We start from the raw sequence: 15015 nt of genomic DNA, 5'->3' as shown, positions 1-15015 counted from the left end.
CGACTTGCTGTGAACCTCAAAGGAACCACATCAGCATCAACAGTTGCAGAAGTAATCACTTGTGGGAGGAGCCCCTCAGAGCTGCACTAAGTTGTGAGGATAAGCAACCGTATCAATCGTATGGTTTCAAATCCTTGGAAATCAGTGGCTCGGTGTCTTCAGCTGTACTTGGTGCAGGCTGTGGGGCTGCAGCTGCCAGGCTGTGTATGGTTTCTTGCTGATGCTGCTTTGCCTTGTTATAAAGCAGAACTCCCACCGTCACTAGAACGGTCCCGATGGCTGAGAGGCTTGTGATTTTGTTACCAAACACAATAATACTCAGCCAGATTGACAGTGCGTGCTTCACAGTACTAGCAACACTGGAAAGGAATTACAGAAGTTAAGGCCAGAGAAAGCTCTCCTGTACCTACAATCATGCCTTCGTGCACTGGGATCTTTTTAAATACTGCTCAGACTCCACCTTTCCTAGTTCGGCTAATCCTGCAGCCACACTGTATGTATTCTGGTACCAATATCTTTAAAGACATTTTAATTTAGAATTAGTAAGTCACCTCAGAGTTTTGTTTCTCTGAGATTTTTAAGCATGCAGAACAGTTTTAGCAATTCGTTATTATCTAAAGCAGACACCCAGACAGCATCAACAGAACACCAGCACAGTAACTATCATTTCTGAGTGTGCTGTTACTATTCAGGTAATAAAGTATTATGAGCAAAAAGAAGAACAAATAGCATACCAATAATATTATACCAAGAATTGCTGTATACATAAAGAAATGTTTTTATAGCCTATTATGTTGAGGAAGTAACTTCAGAACATGACAGCAAACTGTCACAAGACTGTAGCAGGGGCACCTGAAGCATCAGACTGCAGAGCCCTTCAAAGCTTCCGAGTGCCCCACAGTGCTCAGGGCTGTCCATGCCAACATGCAATCATCACATCAGGATTGTGCAGGAGCCTCACAGAGCTGCCCTGACAACAAAGGTGGAGCCATCTTCAAAAGACACAAGCATTAAAGACATGCAGCTTGTGCTGGTGCCACGCCTCAGGAGCAGTTGTATGGAGTGGATTGATCATTTGCTGTACTGCAATTTGCTCTACATAGGTATTGCCTTATTATCACTAAAGCAAATGTCAGCACCTGTTCCACAACCTCAACAGCACGTGTCACATGCTGCTCTTCTCACACGGTCCCAAAGCTTCTCATGATGTGGATGTGAAAAGATTTTTCTAACGTTTGGTACATTTGTGCATTTATTTTATTTCTTTCTTTGCACAATGCTCTTACTACCTAGTTTCTAAGCAGAAATACTGAGGAAGAAAAAACATAAGTGTTCCTGGCACGGAAATAAAGCTTTACCTGAAAGTCACAGGAGAGATTTTTCCCATCAGGGCATAGGCTGTAACACTTTGCAGGTGGAACAAAACTCCGTCTATTAAGAGAAGTACAACTACATCTTGGTTGTAGCTAAAACTCTTTCCACTTTTCCCAATCACGGGAACATCCTAAATGCAAAAAAGAGGCTCTTAAGAGTTGAGCTTATAACCAAGCCTGAAAACAAATATCCAACCTAGCCAATACTATTGCCATCAGATATTAGCTTCACATTGAAGTACATGAACAAGATCTGAAACATAAAGGACATTCATGTCCCCCAATTTTTCCCCCCTGAAGATGAAGAAACCCTCTTTTATCTGACCACTGAGATCTTTTTGAACACTGATGCGTGGCAATGAAATGTCAGAATGCAAAGAATACCTATTTCTCCTGACACGTTCTACTTCAGACAAAATAACTAATTTCTCCCTAAAACACTGAAATAAACACTGCTATCTCATGTCTCTGCTGAACTATTTCTTTTAGCGTTTCTCTAGCTCTTGCAAACTAAAAATAAAGCTCTGGTGATGAAGTAGTGACTCAAGTAAAATGGGGTGAATTAAAAGCAAAGTTAAGGTTAAATATGCTCACAAGTAAAAAGTAAATTCGCATTAGCAAATTCAAATTACCATGAAAAATATCCAGGCTGGAATAAGCATAACCACTGCAGCAGCGCTTGTGTAGAACTGAAGCTCTGGAGCCCTACAAAAGGACAAACAAAAACGATTAAGAGTTCCTTATTTCACAGAGCTGAAGAAAGCTGCATCAGATTTACATTAAAACCTCATTGACAGACATCAAGAAGCAACACCAAAAAGCCATCTACCCCATCTGTCAAGCTTTGCAAGCAACACATTCAGCAATCTCTTGCAAAGTGTTCTGTGCTGGCCAAGACACACTGAAAAGACCAATGTTTTCAAGACCCAAACCAGCTGTGAAATCCCACAGTAAAATCCACATGTACTGAGCTCTTGAGGTTCACAGCATCTTAGTCCACAGTAGCCATAAATATATGGTTTCCTCATGCAGCCTCAGGTCAATCCATAACCCAACCTGAAACAGTTTAAATACTTACGAAAATCTGTATTTGTCTCCACTGAGCAATTTCTTGGAAAAGACATTCTGCAAACTGGTAGAGAAACAAAAACACAGCACTGAAACAAATTCACAGCACAAAGGAAGACAAAACCATCATCACTAGGCTCAGTTTATTGTGTATGGAAATACCAAAATTAAAAATCTATGGTTTTTCCCTAGTCCCAAATGCAGAAATAATTACAGGCAATGATTTTATTCCATCTATCAAGGAACATAATTCCTTTATTCCACACATGGCAGCTGCTATGACTTACCAGTCCATGATGTTAGTAGATAAAGCTGCTGAGAAGCCTAGAATGTTGAAACTGATTTCAGTAGCTGTACACAGAGCTAGCCCACCCATAACAGGAATGAGGGAGAGATTAACCAGCAATCCTGCAAATAAAAGAAAAAAAATTAACCCAAGTTAAATTACTATACTCCTAATGCCATATATGAGATAATACCTTGCTAAGTTTTAGTTTCACTGTAACTCCTTCATTTCAAAGGAAAAATAACTTATTTGATTAGATTTACTGTTTTACCAGAACGATCCTTCTAGCTGCTTGAAATTGGCTGCCATGCTTCAGTGACATCTCCCTGTCCGTGGCCAAACAAGTGACAGTATTACACGAAGTAAATATTTTTCAAATGAAGTTTAAGCACCGAGGTACTCACCAGTGTATTCCCCTAATATCATCCGAGACATGATAACAGTAAAAATAGGGGCAGAGCTTTTAACTGTTTCTGCAAATGAAACTGCCACATTTTTCAAGCTGACGAGCCCTAAGACTACTGTTGCAAATCTGAAATGGAAAAACACAAGAAATTAAGCAGGCTTAACAAGGCTTTAACAGCTACACTCTGTGAAAGCAAGAAAGAGAACATAAAAACAGTGCTTCTGACCAGAAAAATGCAAAGAGCCAATAGGAGAGAACTCTAATTGAAGCATTTACCTCATCAGTCCAACGAACAGCATTATCATGATGAAATTGGGCGGGTAAGAGATGCGTGTTTTGTGCTGGTACAAGCAGCATGGAACAAACATTTTTATACAGCCAATGAAGGTGGTTGAAAGCATTTGAACAGCACCTAAAGAGATGGGAAAAGGTATCAGGCAATGATGGGAACGCCACCTATCAAGCTACATGAGAGAATTTCATAGACAGGCTGGTCTGTAGCGATATGAGACTTGAATTCTCACAACAGCCCTTTACTTTTACATCACCAAGGCAGCAGAACAAATTAAATAATTAGATCACAGATAAAATTTTGTTTCCTTATTAAAACAAACTAGGTAAATAAGCCCATTGAATAACAGATGTCACAAAGGGCGGCTTCTGCATTTTCACATACAAACAAATTAATCTTGTTAATCAAACAAGTTAATCAGCACTGGAGACTATCAACTGACTCCATTTTATTATATTTTTCAAGAGCCTGCACTGCCCTCTGGCACAGAAAAACAAACATTTAATTACATTTTCTGTTCTCAGAACACTTTTACAGCTCCTGTCCTCCACCATGCGGAGGGATGAGGAGGGGGCAGTGCTGCCATTACACACGCAGGTTCTCAGCCCCAAGATCCACTCCCTGATCTCCTAACTAGGTCCTTCTGGGGGAGCAAACTGTTTAACTGAAGAGAGCTTTACATGCAAAGGACCTGATATAAACAAATATCTTACTGGAATCGAAGCATAAAAGAAAAGCAGGGTTACCTAGCATGCTGGGCTCTCCTTCCAGTAATGAAAGGATGTATTTGTTAAGAAAAAGAGTGCAAAAGCTGAAGAAAAACCACAAAGTGAGGTAGATGAGAGCATGAGAATTCCAGATGCCTAAGTCTGACTCGATGACCGTAGTCTCCGTGATGGTTATTTTCAGAACGTTCTCCTCAGGTACACTGTCGCTCCTAGCAATTACAAATTTTTCACTCCTGTTAGCAAAGAGCGAACCCAAATTAAACAGTGATTTTCCCTTTGTTTTTTCTTCAAGGAGAGGAGGACTAGGTTCCTCCGGCGTCACAGCACTTGTCACAGTCGACATGCTGACCCTACAAAACTAGAATCTGCCCTTAACACAAAGCAACACTGACTTAGGGAACAGTACGTGGGGGGAAGAAAGTATCATGTGATTAATCTTTCATCTCCAGTGGTCTCCAGAAGTGTATTTGGTCTTCCAAATAACATCTTGCATGAAAATAAATTTCAGATGCTTCTTCATGTGGTCTATTCCATTTTTTTTTCTGCCTAAGAACGAAAACAAAAGAGAAAGAAAGAGAACCACATACAGCAGTGAACATCAACTCCTAATACAACAAAAATATCACATTCTGAAATATAAAAAAAGACCTCGCTTCCTTCTCTTTCAGAATTGATTTTGTACTGCCACTATGACTGTGACCTTTACTTTTCTCAAGTTAAGCAATGTTGTTATCATAACACTAACAAAGTCCAAAGAGAGAAAGAGGACCTGAGAAACTTAACTGTTTTATTGAAACATATGGTCAGAATTAACACTTTCTATTTTGCACTGTGTTTCGTGAGCAAATGCAAACAGAATTAATCAGATGAGAATGAGATGACAAATTATCTATCGCTCCTGGAAAAATAAGCATAAGGAGAAATGAGAGCTGACCTATCTAGAAGCATTGTGCTGGATGCACAGCATGGCAGGCCTCACGCAGTTAAAAAGCCATTACTGGGGGGAATTGATCACTACAGACCTTGGCAAAGCTGCCTGAAATAAGACTGTAACACCACAATGAATCGAAGAACGGCAGCACAGGAGATCATTACTGGCAAGCAAAAATAGCAGAGTTCTGACCAGAGCTAACGCACCTGCCCTGATTTTGCTAACATATGCACAGCACCCATTATTTCCTTCATGATTTTATAATTTTCAGTGTTGCACTTCAAAAAATATCACAAAGATGTACTAAGAGCTAAATACACTGTGTCTCTTTCTGTATCCTACTTTAAAATGAAGGTTTCCATTCCTAGTGTACTCCGTTTCTCTTATTACACACAGGGAACATTTCCACCCCTATCACCATGTCCCTTTCCATCTCAGCAGGAAATCATGCCAGCATGACACTGAGGTACAACACCTTCTGGCACAATTAAGCCCAACAAAATCCCCACTTCGTGCAGCATCAAACTAACACATTTAACATCACCAATTCCATACGTGGCATGAAGCAAAACAACAATAAGAATAAAACCACACCCCTGAATGACTGACCTGCTGCCTTAAATCAGCTGGGAAGCCTTAAATTGGCTGAAAGAGCTCTCCATCTGGAAGTAATTCAGTCCTCCTCCCATAAGAGCAACCAGCAGCTGATGTTTACCAATAGATGAAAACGTGGCAGTAGCTGGTAGACTGTTTCTGTTGGATTACACACAAACATGGAATCTTCCAGCTCACAAGAATGAACAGCATGCAGTGCATTTCAAATTCTTCTTTCTATCTTCTCCCATTTTTAACTACATTACCAATAAGGAAAAAAAAAAGTGTTGTATTAAAGTTGAAAAAAATGGGAGCATAAACTTTTAGAGTATCAAATTTTGACTGGGGAGCAGCAGCTAACTGTTTAACACAGCCCAAGTCTTCCCTTAGAACTGAGACTACAATTGTTTAAAGACAACACAGACAGTGACAAAGAAAAATGCAGTAATGTGAGGAGATATAAGGAGAGGAAATATAACTCAATTTTTTTTTTTAAAGTTACACACATTGTGCCTGGACGTAATTATTGTGAGCATCAAAGATGACATTTCCAGCACTACAGATGCCGGTGTGGCACACGGCCACGTGTCTGGATGCTCCTCGGTGCTGCAGCTGATCTCGGTGCAGGTACCTGTTAGTCAGCAGCTCTGGCCGTGCCGCGGGCAGCTCTGCCCATCACGGTTACGCGTCGCCCGGCAGTTCTGACCGCGTTCGTCCCACGGGCAGAGCTCGGGGCTCCAGCACGAGCAGCATCTGGCACAGAGACAAGGCGTTAGGATCCGCGGGTCGGAAGCACCGCGGCGGTGTCTGCGCACGGAGATGGATGTCTTCGCCCGATGGTGTCCACAAAGAACTCCGCGAGGAGCAAGGACGCTGGAAGATGTCACGGGTGAAACCGCGCGGGGAAGAGGGCCGGGATGCGGGCACGGCAGGCAGCTCAGCATCCCGAGCGAGCAGCCGGCGTCACTCCGCCGAACGGCAGCGAAGCACAAAGGCGCTGACAGATCGCCAACGCCATCTCGCGACTCCTAACGTCTCCCGCACAAAGAAACGCTCCGACGCAGCCCAACGTCGTCCCGCACACCAGCGGCACTCCCGCCCGCCCCTCGCGAGCCCCGGCAGCCCCTCCCGCCCGCCCGCCCTCAGCCTGGAGGGCTCCCAGCGAAAGGGAAGGCGGCTGCGGGGACAGCCGGCCGGCAAGCAGCGCTCCGCCCGCCGTACCGAGCCGTCCTCCCGCGTGCGGCACAGCCCGGGCGGCCGCCGCCCACCGCGCTGCGGGCGGGAGCGGACCGAGCGCGGCCCCGCATAGAGCCCGGCGGTGCCGGGAGCCGCCGCGCGGGAAGTGACGTCCGCCGCCCCGGAAGGGCGGGCGCTGCCCGGCGCGGCGCTGCCGCCGCGGCCATGGAGCGGCCGTGAGCGGAGCATGGAGCCCGGCGGGGACAGGTAGCGCTGCGGCCCGGAGCCCCGCGGCTCTCGGTGCGCCCCGCACTGACCCCGCCTTGCTTCTCTCTCCCTACAGCGGCCCCGCGCTGCCCAACCTCACCCCGCGGCACCGGGAGCTCGTCCCCACGCCCTGCGGACCCGTGAGTACCCTCGCGGCCGGGCCTTTCGTAATTAGCCGTGCGGTCGCGGCGCTAATTGCGGTCGTTTGGTCGGGTACCCGCGGCTCCTTCTCGTGTGGTTTCGCTGGACCGCGTTCCTTGGCTGCTTTTCATGGCTGCCGGCGTGTGCCTGTGGGTGCGGAGCAAGCCCGGTACTAAACGAGCGCTCCCCCCAAATGATTTAACGCTGAGCTTGCTCTAACGCAAGCAGCGCCTTCTCAATTGCTTTCAATTGCTTGGTTTGCTTAAATTAAACTGCGCCTTCAAATGTATGTAAGCACATCAAAGTCTGCGTATATAAGGATGCTTTGTATACCAGCAGCGTTACTAATCTGAACGTGCTAACGGTGCCATAGCTGACCTCTGCCTCCAGGTGACTCCAGAACTGCCGGAGGAAACCCCTGCCTCGCTCTGAGCGCGGTGCTGATCACCACCGATTCATCTCTCTCCGGGATTTAGGCTGCCTGGGACAGACAGAAAAAAACATCTCACTCAAATCTTTTATATGCTGCTTTGAAGTGTGCCCATTTCTCTAGGATCTTCTAAAGTAAAATCTTAGGAAGGTTACGTGCTGAACATTACTGCTTTGATAGGTTTCTGTCTGGGCACTGACACTCCTGATTCCAGGAGATGAAATTAGAGTGCTGCGGGCTTTGAGGCACTGGGGAAAGGGGGATACAGTTTGTAGGGATGAACCCGAAAAGTTGAGGCTCTGGTGGCTTATCGGATGGAGCTGGAGTTCATCCTTCCTCAGCACTTCATCAGTTTCAGTTCTACTGTGAAATGTTTCTCTTCCCTTTTCCCAGGGAAGCCCTGCCCCGGGTCAGTCTGCCCGTTCGCTTTAAGCATTTCTTAGGAACAGCAAACCTGGGAATGGCATTACGAGTTCAAATGTGCTCTTCCTTTACAGATCAAGCCTTGTTCAGAGCTATCATTTCCTGTGAAGATCTACTTCTGTGTGACTATTTTGTCTCTGCTCAGTGTAATAGGGCTAACCATAGAGACACTCGTTCGACAGACTGAGGAAGATTTCACCATTTCTCTCATACAGTTAGTTGGAGTTGGTAAGAAACATACCCTTTGTGCTTTAAAACAAATGCATATTTCTGCTGAAGGAGTGATTCAGGAGCAAATGAAATGTCTTATTTCACTCCTTTTGGCGTGGTACAGGATCTGCTCCTAGTTGAGCACAAGCTAGATGATTTTGCCATTGTTGCTTTCTTCATTAATATATTAGGGAGAGGATCAGTAATAGGTGGCACCCACAACACCTTTGTGTGCAGACAGTGTGGAAAGATATTCAAGTTTACAAAAGCAGTGATTTTGCCTTCACGCAGCCATCACTTTCTGAGAGGTTACTGAGTGGTTATCTGTGCCAGGAGGAACTCACCATTTCCCATTTGAGTCTGCAAGACTTACACTGCAAGACTTACTGTAGAACTGCATTTCCTGAGTTGGGCCATTCTGGGCAGTAGTTGGTTTCAAGGCACGTTTGCAAGAGACCAAATATATGCAATTTGATCTGAAACAAGAAAATAACAAAGGAAACAAAGACAATGGCTTTATCCAGCATCTGTAAGTAGACACATGGATAATACAGTTATTCCAAACTGCTGGTTTGATCAGCAGCTTTTCACATAAGATTTCCATGTGAACAAAAGGTGTGATCTTAGAACAGACCACTGCTGCCTCCCATCTGCCACACTGGTTTTTTTATCAGTTATGTATTTAAGAGAAAAATGAAGAACGTTCATGAGAAACCAAACAAATCTTGATTTGTGAAGGTGATAAAATCCTTTCTACTCTATTTTTCCCTCCTACCTTCTGCAGATACTATTTAGTATAGAGTATTGCAATTACCACAGAGGGAGACATGCACGCTTCCCACAAAACCTCTGGTTTAGGTCAGGACAAACAGACCACTAGGAAGTTATTTCCAAGAGGTTTTGGATTTGATTTGTTGAAACCTTTACTCTTCAAAAACAAGGGGATGTCCTTTATTTATCTCAGAAATGTTCCTATGTCATCTCTGCAAACAGTGGTCACGAAAATGTTTCCAATTTATCTGTGCAGACTTCTGTTTTAGCAGCTGAACTTGCAAAACAAGGAAATACTGTCTCACATCTTTTAGGTCTTCCCAAGGTCATAAGCATGCTAAAAAAAAATCACATGATTCATTATTTAATTTACTGACTGTTTTTGTTTTCACAATTACTTTAGTAATAGTGGAAAAGGAAGTAAATGTACCTTAAAGTTTGTTTAGAGCAACTGAAGTTACCTTGAAAACTTTTATGATCCGTGTCCCAGGCTAACAAAGCTGCATTGTACCATGAGCTGAGTCCCAGAAGCAGAACTCTGGGAAAAAAAGAAAAAAGCTGTTACTTTGCCTATGGTAAGAATGAGCTAATGTTTGCAGGAGTGACTTAGATAGGAACAGCCCGTGCTTGTGAAAGGAAAACCTGAATATACTGTTCAACTGCATAGTTCTAATCCCATAAAACAAACCATAGCTGCTCGTTAGTTTGGATAGCTCGTATGGTGCTATTTTCAGTGTTTCTTCAGAAGTGATTTAAAAAACGTATGAATTATTTCATTCTTTGTATGAGAAACACAGGAGAGAGTACTCACAGCATCTGGTTTGAAGTACCAGATTCAGGCTCCCTGGTGAGAATGAAGGTGTGCTTTTGATTAAGGAAGTGGCACTGTCTTGATACTCCCACTCTGTCATCTGGATCAAGTGCGCTGAAAAATAGCACCATGTGCAACCTGTGTTCACCTGCTCACTGACGTTTCCTTCTCCTTCCCAGTGTTCTGTGTGTACTATGTGACAAGAGGAATCCTGCAGGAGAACCGCCAGGAGCTCATTGTCTTTGTTCTTTCCATCCTGCTAGTGATGTTTCGATCCATTATCAATTTCACAGTTCTCCCTGCTGAGCAAAAGCCAAAACTCCTGGTCAGTCCCCTGCTTTTAGTTAACTTTGCTTTACTCTAAATCTTGGATGTGAAAATCTTAGGAAGGCAAGGCACCTGTAGTAAGGGCACTGAAAACAACATCAGGCCAAATTATTCCTACCAATGAATAACAAAATGCACATCTCCACAATGACAGATCTGTTCCTCTGTACAATTCTGTGGGTTTCTTTATGGCAGTACCTGAAAGGAAAAGACACAGTGTCAAGGCAGGCACTGCCCATCTTTATCTTTCATACCAGTAAAATGTAAAGAAGGAATGAACTGTGTTGCTAACTTTAGTACTATTAACTTTCCCTTGCTGTGCTTTTCTAGAAGTCCTTCCCTTTCATGTTTGCATACTTATCACAAATGCAAGGAGATTCCTTGTTCCTTGTAGTCATCCAAAAATTATTTTTTATAGTAGAGGTTACAGCCTAGGTAGGAAAATTTTCCTGCTTATCAATTATACACTTAGTTAAACATCTACATAGTAAAGAACAGGCATCAGAGATGCAAATTACTTTGAGGTACGTGTCCTAGCTTTCAGTTTATATAGTGAGTAAACAAGTAAAATCTGGTCTAGAAGATGCACTGATAAGGAGATTTTTGTACTATAAAAGTAACTGATTGCTGTAACTCTTCTGCTTCCCAGGCAGAAGTACTGAGCCAGAATAATGCTTACGAGTTTAAACATTTTCATATCATTATAACTATGAAGGACATTTTTCCACTTCAGCTGTCTTTAACATTGCAGACATTTGGCATGATTGACAACAAAGCTGTGAATACAACCCAGCCAAAACTGATCTTGTGTTTAGAAATAATTATTAAGTACAGCATTCAGAGTCAGCCACTGTCCCCACTGACATCAGTGGGGAAGATTCTTACCAGTTGTTTGTGCCATAGGGAAATCTTAATGCTGTCAAAGAGAGCTGTTACTTCAGACTGTTTAATAAGGCCTCAAACAAAGCACAGCTAAAAGCTGTGATGTGTCAGGGATCACAGAGTTTCTGTTTCCCTTAGCTGTTGTAAAACTCCTACGTTGAGGGTAATGTAGGCCAAAACAACCAATGTGAGTTTACACTTAGTACTGAGGGGTTGCATCAAATGCTTGATCAAGCAATTCTTTGTGCCACTTAACAGTGTGGTGAACTGTCATGTTCAACTGTTATTTATTTTAAATGCTGTTACTTAGGTGGTTCAGTTCTTACCCCTTTATTCCTTCATTTCCAGTTAGAAGATTTAAAGATAGAAACTACCACTGTTTCAGCATGAGCAGTCACATACTTATTTTTCTTTCCCATCAGGCACGCTTCATTCTGATCCTCTTGGTTGGCTCCTTTGATGTCATCTGTGCCATCATCCTTATTCAGAGTCAAAGCATGATGGCCTTTCGAGTGGGTGGTGCTCTAGAAAGCCTGCAGTCACAGTACTTCATGCTGAATCTCTGTTTTTCCATGCTGACCTTTGATCTTCAGGCACAGGTATAGAACTCTTCTCCCAGGTTCTATTTTCTCATCCTGTCGAGAATACCTTCAGCTAGCTGAACTGAACTGATAACTTCCTATTGCAGTCCTGTCTGTATCTTACTGGCTAGGTAAGATTAGCCTGATAATGGTCATTTTCCAGGTGTTTGGTGTCAAGTATTTTGATGGGATACACAGTCTCACTCTACAAATTTTAGCAAATCTTTGCCTCTTCTCTTTCAGCTCTGCTTGTGCATTCTGCTGATAAGCCTTCACGAGATCACCCTTCTACATAACATCATTTCAGCAACAGGGGTTCTCTGGGCTTGCCTGAAAGTGACTGTTAGCATCATCGCAGTAAGTGTTAAGCAAACAGCTGCACTATCAAGGATAGTTAACTTCTGAATCCAGAAGTTCCTGCCCTCAAGCAGTAACCAGAAAGTCACAGCTATCCCTTTCTGCATAGTACTGCTAAGTGGAAGGGATGTAGAATAAAACAAGAACACCAGCAATAACAAGCTTTAACGTAGATGTGTGTCTGTCCCCTGAGCATGAAGGATGACACCACCTCAAGCTATCATTACTCCTTTTTGTGGGGAATAGTTTTATTTTCTGTCCTTGGTATTTGTGGAGCACGCAGGATGATAGTATCTTCAATATTTCTACCTCTTTGACAAGGTTAGGTGAAATTGGCAACAGTCCTCCAAATTACTGTGAAGATGGATATACAGACACTGACTGCACAGACCTTATATCCTTAGGGAGCCACACCAGAAAGAGGAGAGGTCCTTTATTGGGGCAGCTTCTTTAAAGACGAATGAGAGTTTTCAGTTTAATAAAAGGATTTGTATGTATCTGGTCTTCTTTTACAGATTTTAAAAGAACTGAAACCTCTAGTGTGGATTTTTCTGTGTCAGAATGTTCCTGAAGTAGTTTTTCTCATCTACCTGCTTTACACGGTAATCCATCAGACTTGCTTGCTTTGGAATGTACTTTCCAGACAGGAAAACTGAACTAGTTAAAGGGAGAGGCTCTGAAACTTACTGCAACTGGCAAAGTATCTGGAACGATTAGGGAAGGATGAAAGAAAGTCTTCCAATGCAGGGTACATAGTTCTGAAATGCCTCCTCTCCTTCACAGTAAGTCTCAGATGCTAGCAGTGTTCAACCAGCTGCAGGGGCTGAAGTCATATTTTAAAGAATATTTTATGCAGTATCCCAGATGCTGACCTTGATGTAGGCAAAACAGTAGACACTGTAAGCCCAACAAAGCCCAGTGTTCAGCATTTTTTGGCATATAATAGCGATACAGCACTTATCACTGGGGCAGTCCAACAACTCCCACAACATGGGAGAAAGGAGGTGAGGAAGAAGAAAGGGCAAAGCACATTGTCCATCATGGGAAGGGCCCAAATGCTAAGAGCAGCTAGTACTTTGTTTCTCATACTTCACACAGTCTCCAGACACTGATAAAAGTCCATTGGCTGCAATCTTGTGGTTTTGTTAAAGGCTGTAGCCAAATCAGGTTCTTCCAGTTATCTACAGGCCTCTTTGATTTGGGAAAGCACAGAAGGACCTCACACTGACTTTGGTGGTTACAGTTGTATTGCAGTTAGGAATGAAAATATGTGTAAGAGTAATGTAGCAATTTGAAAATAGCTAGATCTTCTTAACGTTTTTGCACAGCAACATCTAAGAGTGCCTAGCAAATGAGGGCACTGGTGTACATGGTAAAACTCCTCTCTATCAGATAAATCTGTAATATAATCACTTATCACATGACTTCTGCCAGAAATTTAGAGGTTGATTGCATTTTATGGTTTCCAGCTTTTTGATCGTTGTGTGTCTTTTCTTGTTTTCCTGCAGGTAATAAAAGAGTGGGGCAGAGGGAATTCTTACACTCTGGAAGCTGCTTTCATTACTGGCTCTTGCATTTCTGTTGCAATAAAATCTGTTCTGTTTTGGGCATTGATTCACGTCTACCGTGGCTTTGGGCAAGGACTAAGAGAAAGAAGTAAGTACTCAGAAAGGTTAACTTAACTAAGAAGGTTGTAGCCTATTGGACTCATAATCAATAGAGAGCTTGCCAAGTTAGGAATAGTCACAAAAAAAAGTAGTAACATCAAGCAGTACTGCAGCCTTGGAAGTTACTGGCCTGATGAAGTTCAGCAGGTTGGATCAAATATGAGTGATGTCTCCCTGAAGAAAATTGAAATTTGTCAAATCCAAGCAGTTGCTGCCATCCAAAAAAACCAGCTCTGTGTGGACAAAGTCTCCTCTGTACAATGTGTACTATGCATAAATATCTAAAACAAGAGGGATAAAGGGACCAGTCTGAAACTACCCCTGTCTTTTAAGGAGAGGACATAAATGTTGATAGGCATTGCTATTAGCTGATCTACTTCTTCCTTTCTTCCCAGTGTTTTCTTCCTATGGAAGGATCGACTCCTGAGCATCCCCTTTGCATCCTAACTGCAGCTCTTACAGAGTGAAAGCACAGCTGGGAAAGTTCTGATCAAGTGCATGCATCTGGAATGTAAGATAATGGTTCTGTTTCACAAAGACAGAGGAGGCTGCTTAGAAAAGCATCTTCACACTTCTTATCTTGTTTTGTGCTGTGGGATTACAGCACTGCAGCTGGTAACAGCTTATAAAACACAGTATGCTATGAAAACAAGAGTAATCCTCTCCTACTCAGTGGGTTTTGCTGACAGGACATTGCAGCTTTCACTCAACGTTCCTGATGTAGCTTTGTAGCTGTGGGAGGCTCACGGCACACACGTGAGTGGGGCACATTGTTAACATAAATGCTGATTTTATTGATACACCAACGTAAGAATCTGCACACCTTGCCTTCATTTCTCAACTCAGAATTGTCACTGAACAGAGGTCCTAAATGCTCCACAATACATGCTTTCTGTTCTGCAGCTAACATATGACTTTCATGAGCTGTTTTGACAGCAGCTGTATTCTCCAACATCCACCATGGCTACATGATTGCTTATCCCCAACATTACATCTACAGCTCTGGCTTAAGAATACTTCATAATATTTTTTTAAATCTCAGCTCCATGTGAAATCATGCCCTCTGGCCTATCTAACCACTGCCATTTCACACACAATGGTCATTGTTGAAATAAGTCTCTACAATTGCAATTTAAAAGTTTGGTATTTTACTGATTGGAACCTTTAGCTACTGGTATTGTATTTTTTAATAAAGTTTAAACACAGCTTGGACATGAGTTATTATTTCTTAAATTAATGGGATGAGTTCAGTGGAAGCCTGTTTACAAACTGAAGATGGAGAGCCTGAAATTGC

At 42.9% G+C, this 15015-nt stretch overlaps 2 protein-coding genes across 2 annotated transcripts; one reads left to right on the top strand and one right to left on the bottom strand.

Moving 5' to 3' along the window:
- Position 1: 1 nt before the first annotated feature.
- SLC35E2B (solute carrier family 35 member E2B) lies at positions 2-4766 on the bottom strand. The gene is made up of 8 exons (XM_065737956.1): positions 4172-4766; positions 3410-3545; positions 3132-3259; positions 2729-2849; positions 2452-2505; positions 2006-2078; positions 1359-1504; positions 2-359 (listed from the first exon to the last, which is right to left on the bottom strand). The coding sequence occupies exons 1-8, from the start codon at positions 4494-4496 to the stop codon at positions 113-115; spliced, it is 1230 nt and encodes a 409-aa protein (XP_065594028.1). The 5' UTR covers positions 4497-4766; the 3' UTR covers positions 2-112.
- Positions 4767-7101: 2335 nt separating this feature from the next.
- On the top strand, positions 7102-14719 carry LOC136049774 (uncharacterized). The gene is made up of 9 exons (XM_065738268.1): positions 7102-7121; positions 7198-7261; positions 8190-8343; positions 10087-10232; positions 11539-11715; positions 11941-12054; positions 12570-12656; positions 13563-13710; positions 14117-14719. The coding sequence occupies exons 1-9, from the start codon at positions 7102-7104 to the stop codon at positions 14146-14148; spliced, it is 942 nt and encodes a 313-aa protein (XP_065594340.1). The 3' UTR covers positions 14149-14719.
- The last annotated feature ends 296 nt before the right edge of the window (positions 14720-15015 follow it).

Source organism: Cyrtonyx montezumae, unplaced genomic scaffold (genome assembly GCF_038088225.1).
Source record: "Cyrtonyx montezumae isolate F1298 unplaced genomic scaffold, pur_monq_1.0 scaffold_21, whole genome shotgun sequence".
Classification (NCBI taxonomy): domain Eukaryota; kingdom Metazoa; phylum Chordata; class Aves; order Galliformes; family Odontophoridae; genus Cyrtonyx; species Cyrtonyx montezumae.
This window is presented reverse-complemented; position numbering and strand designations above follow the sequence as displayed.

Excerpts from the sequence above, each read along its gene's own strand:
- SLC35E2B (XM_065737956.1), bottom strand. The coding sequence starts at position 4,496 with ATGTCGACTGTGACAAGTGCTGTGACGCCGGAGGAACCTAGTCCTCCT. Across the intron at positions 3,546-4,171 it reads AGGAGAGCCCAGCATGCTAG|GTGCTGTTCAAATGCTTTCA; the intron begins GTAACCCTGCTT and ends CCATCTCTTTAG. Across the intron at positions 360-1,358 it reads ATCTCTCCTGTGACTTTCAG|TGTTGCTAGTACTGTGAAGC; the intron begins GTAAAGCTTTAT and ends ATTCCTTTCCAG.
- LOC136049774 (XM_065738268.1), top strand. The coding sequence starts at position 7,102 with ATGGAGCCCGGCGGGGACAG. Across the intron at positions 10,233-11,538 it reads AGCAAAAGCCAAAACTCCTG|GCACGCTTCATTCTGATCCT; the intron begins GTCAGTCCCCTG and ends CTTTCCCATCAG. Across the intron at positions 12,657-13,562 it reads TCATCTACCTGCTTTACACG|GTAATAAAAGAGTGGGGCAG; the intron begins GTAATCCATCAG and ends GTTTTCCTGCAG.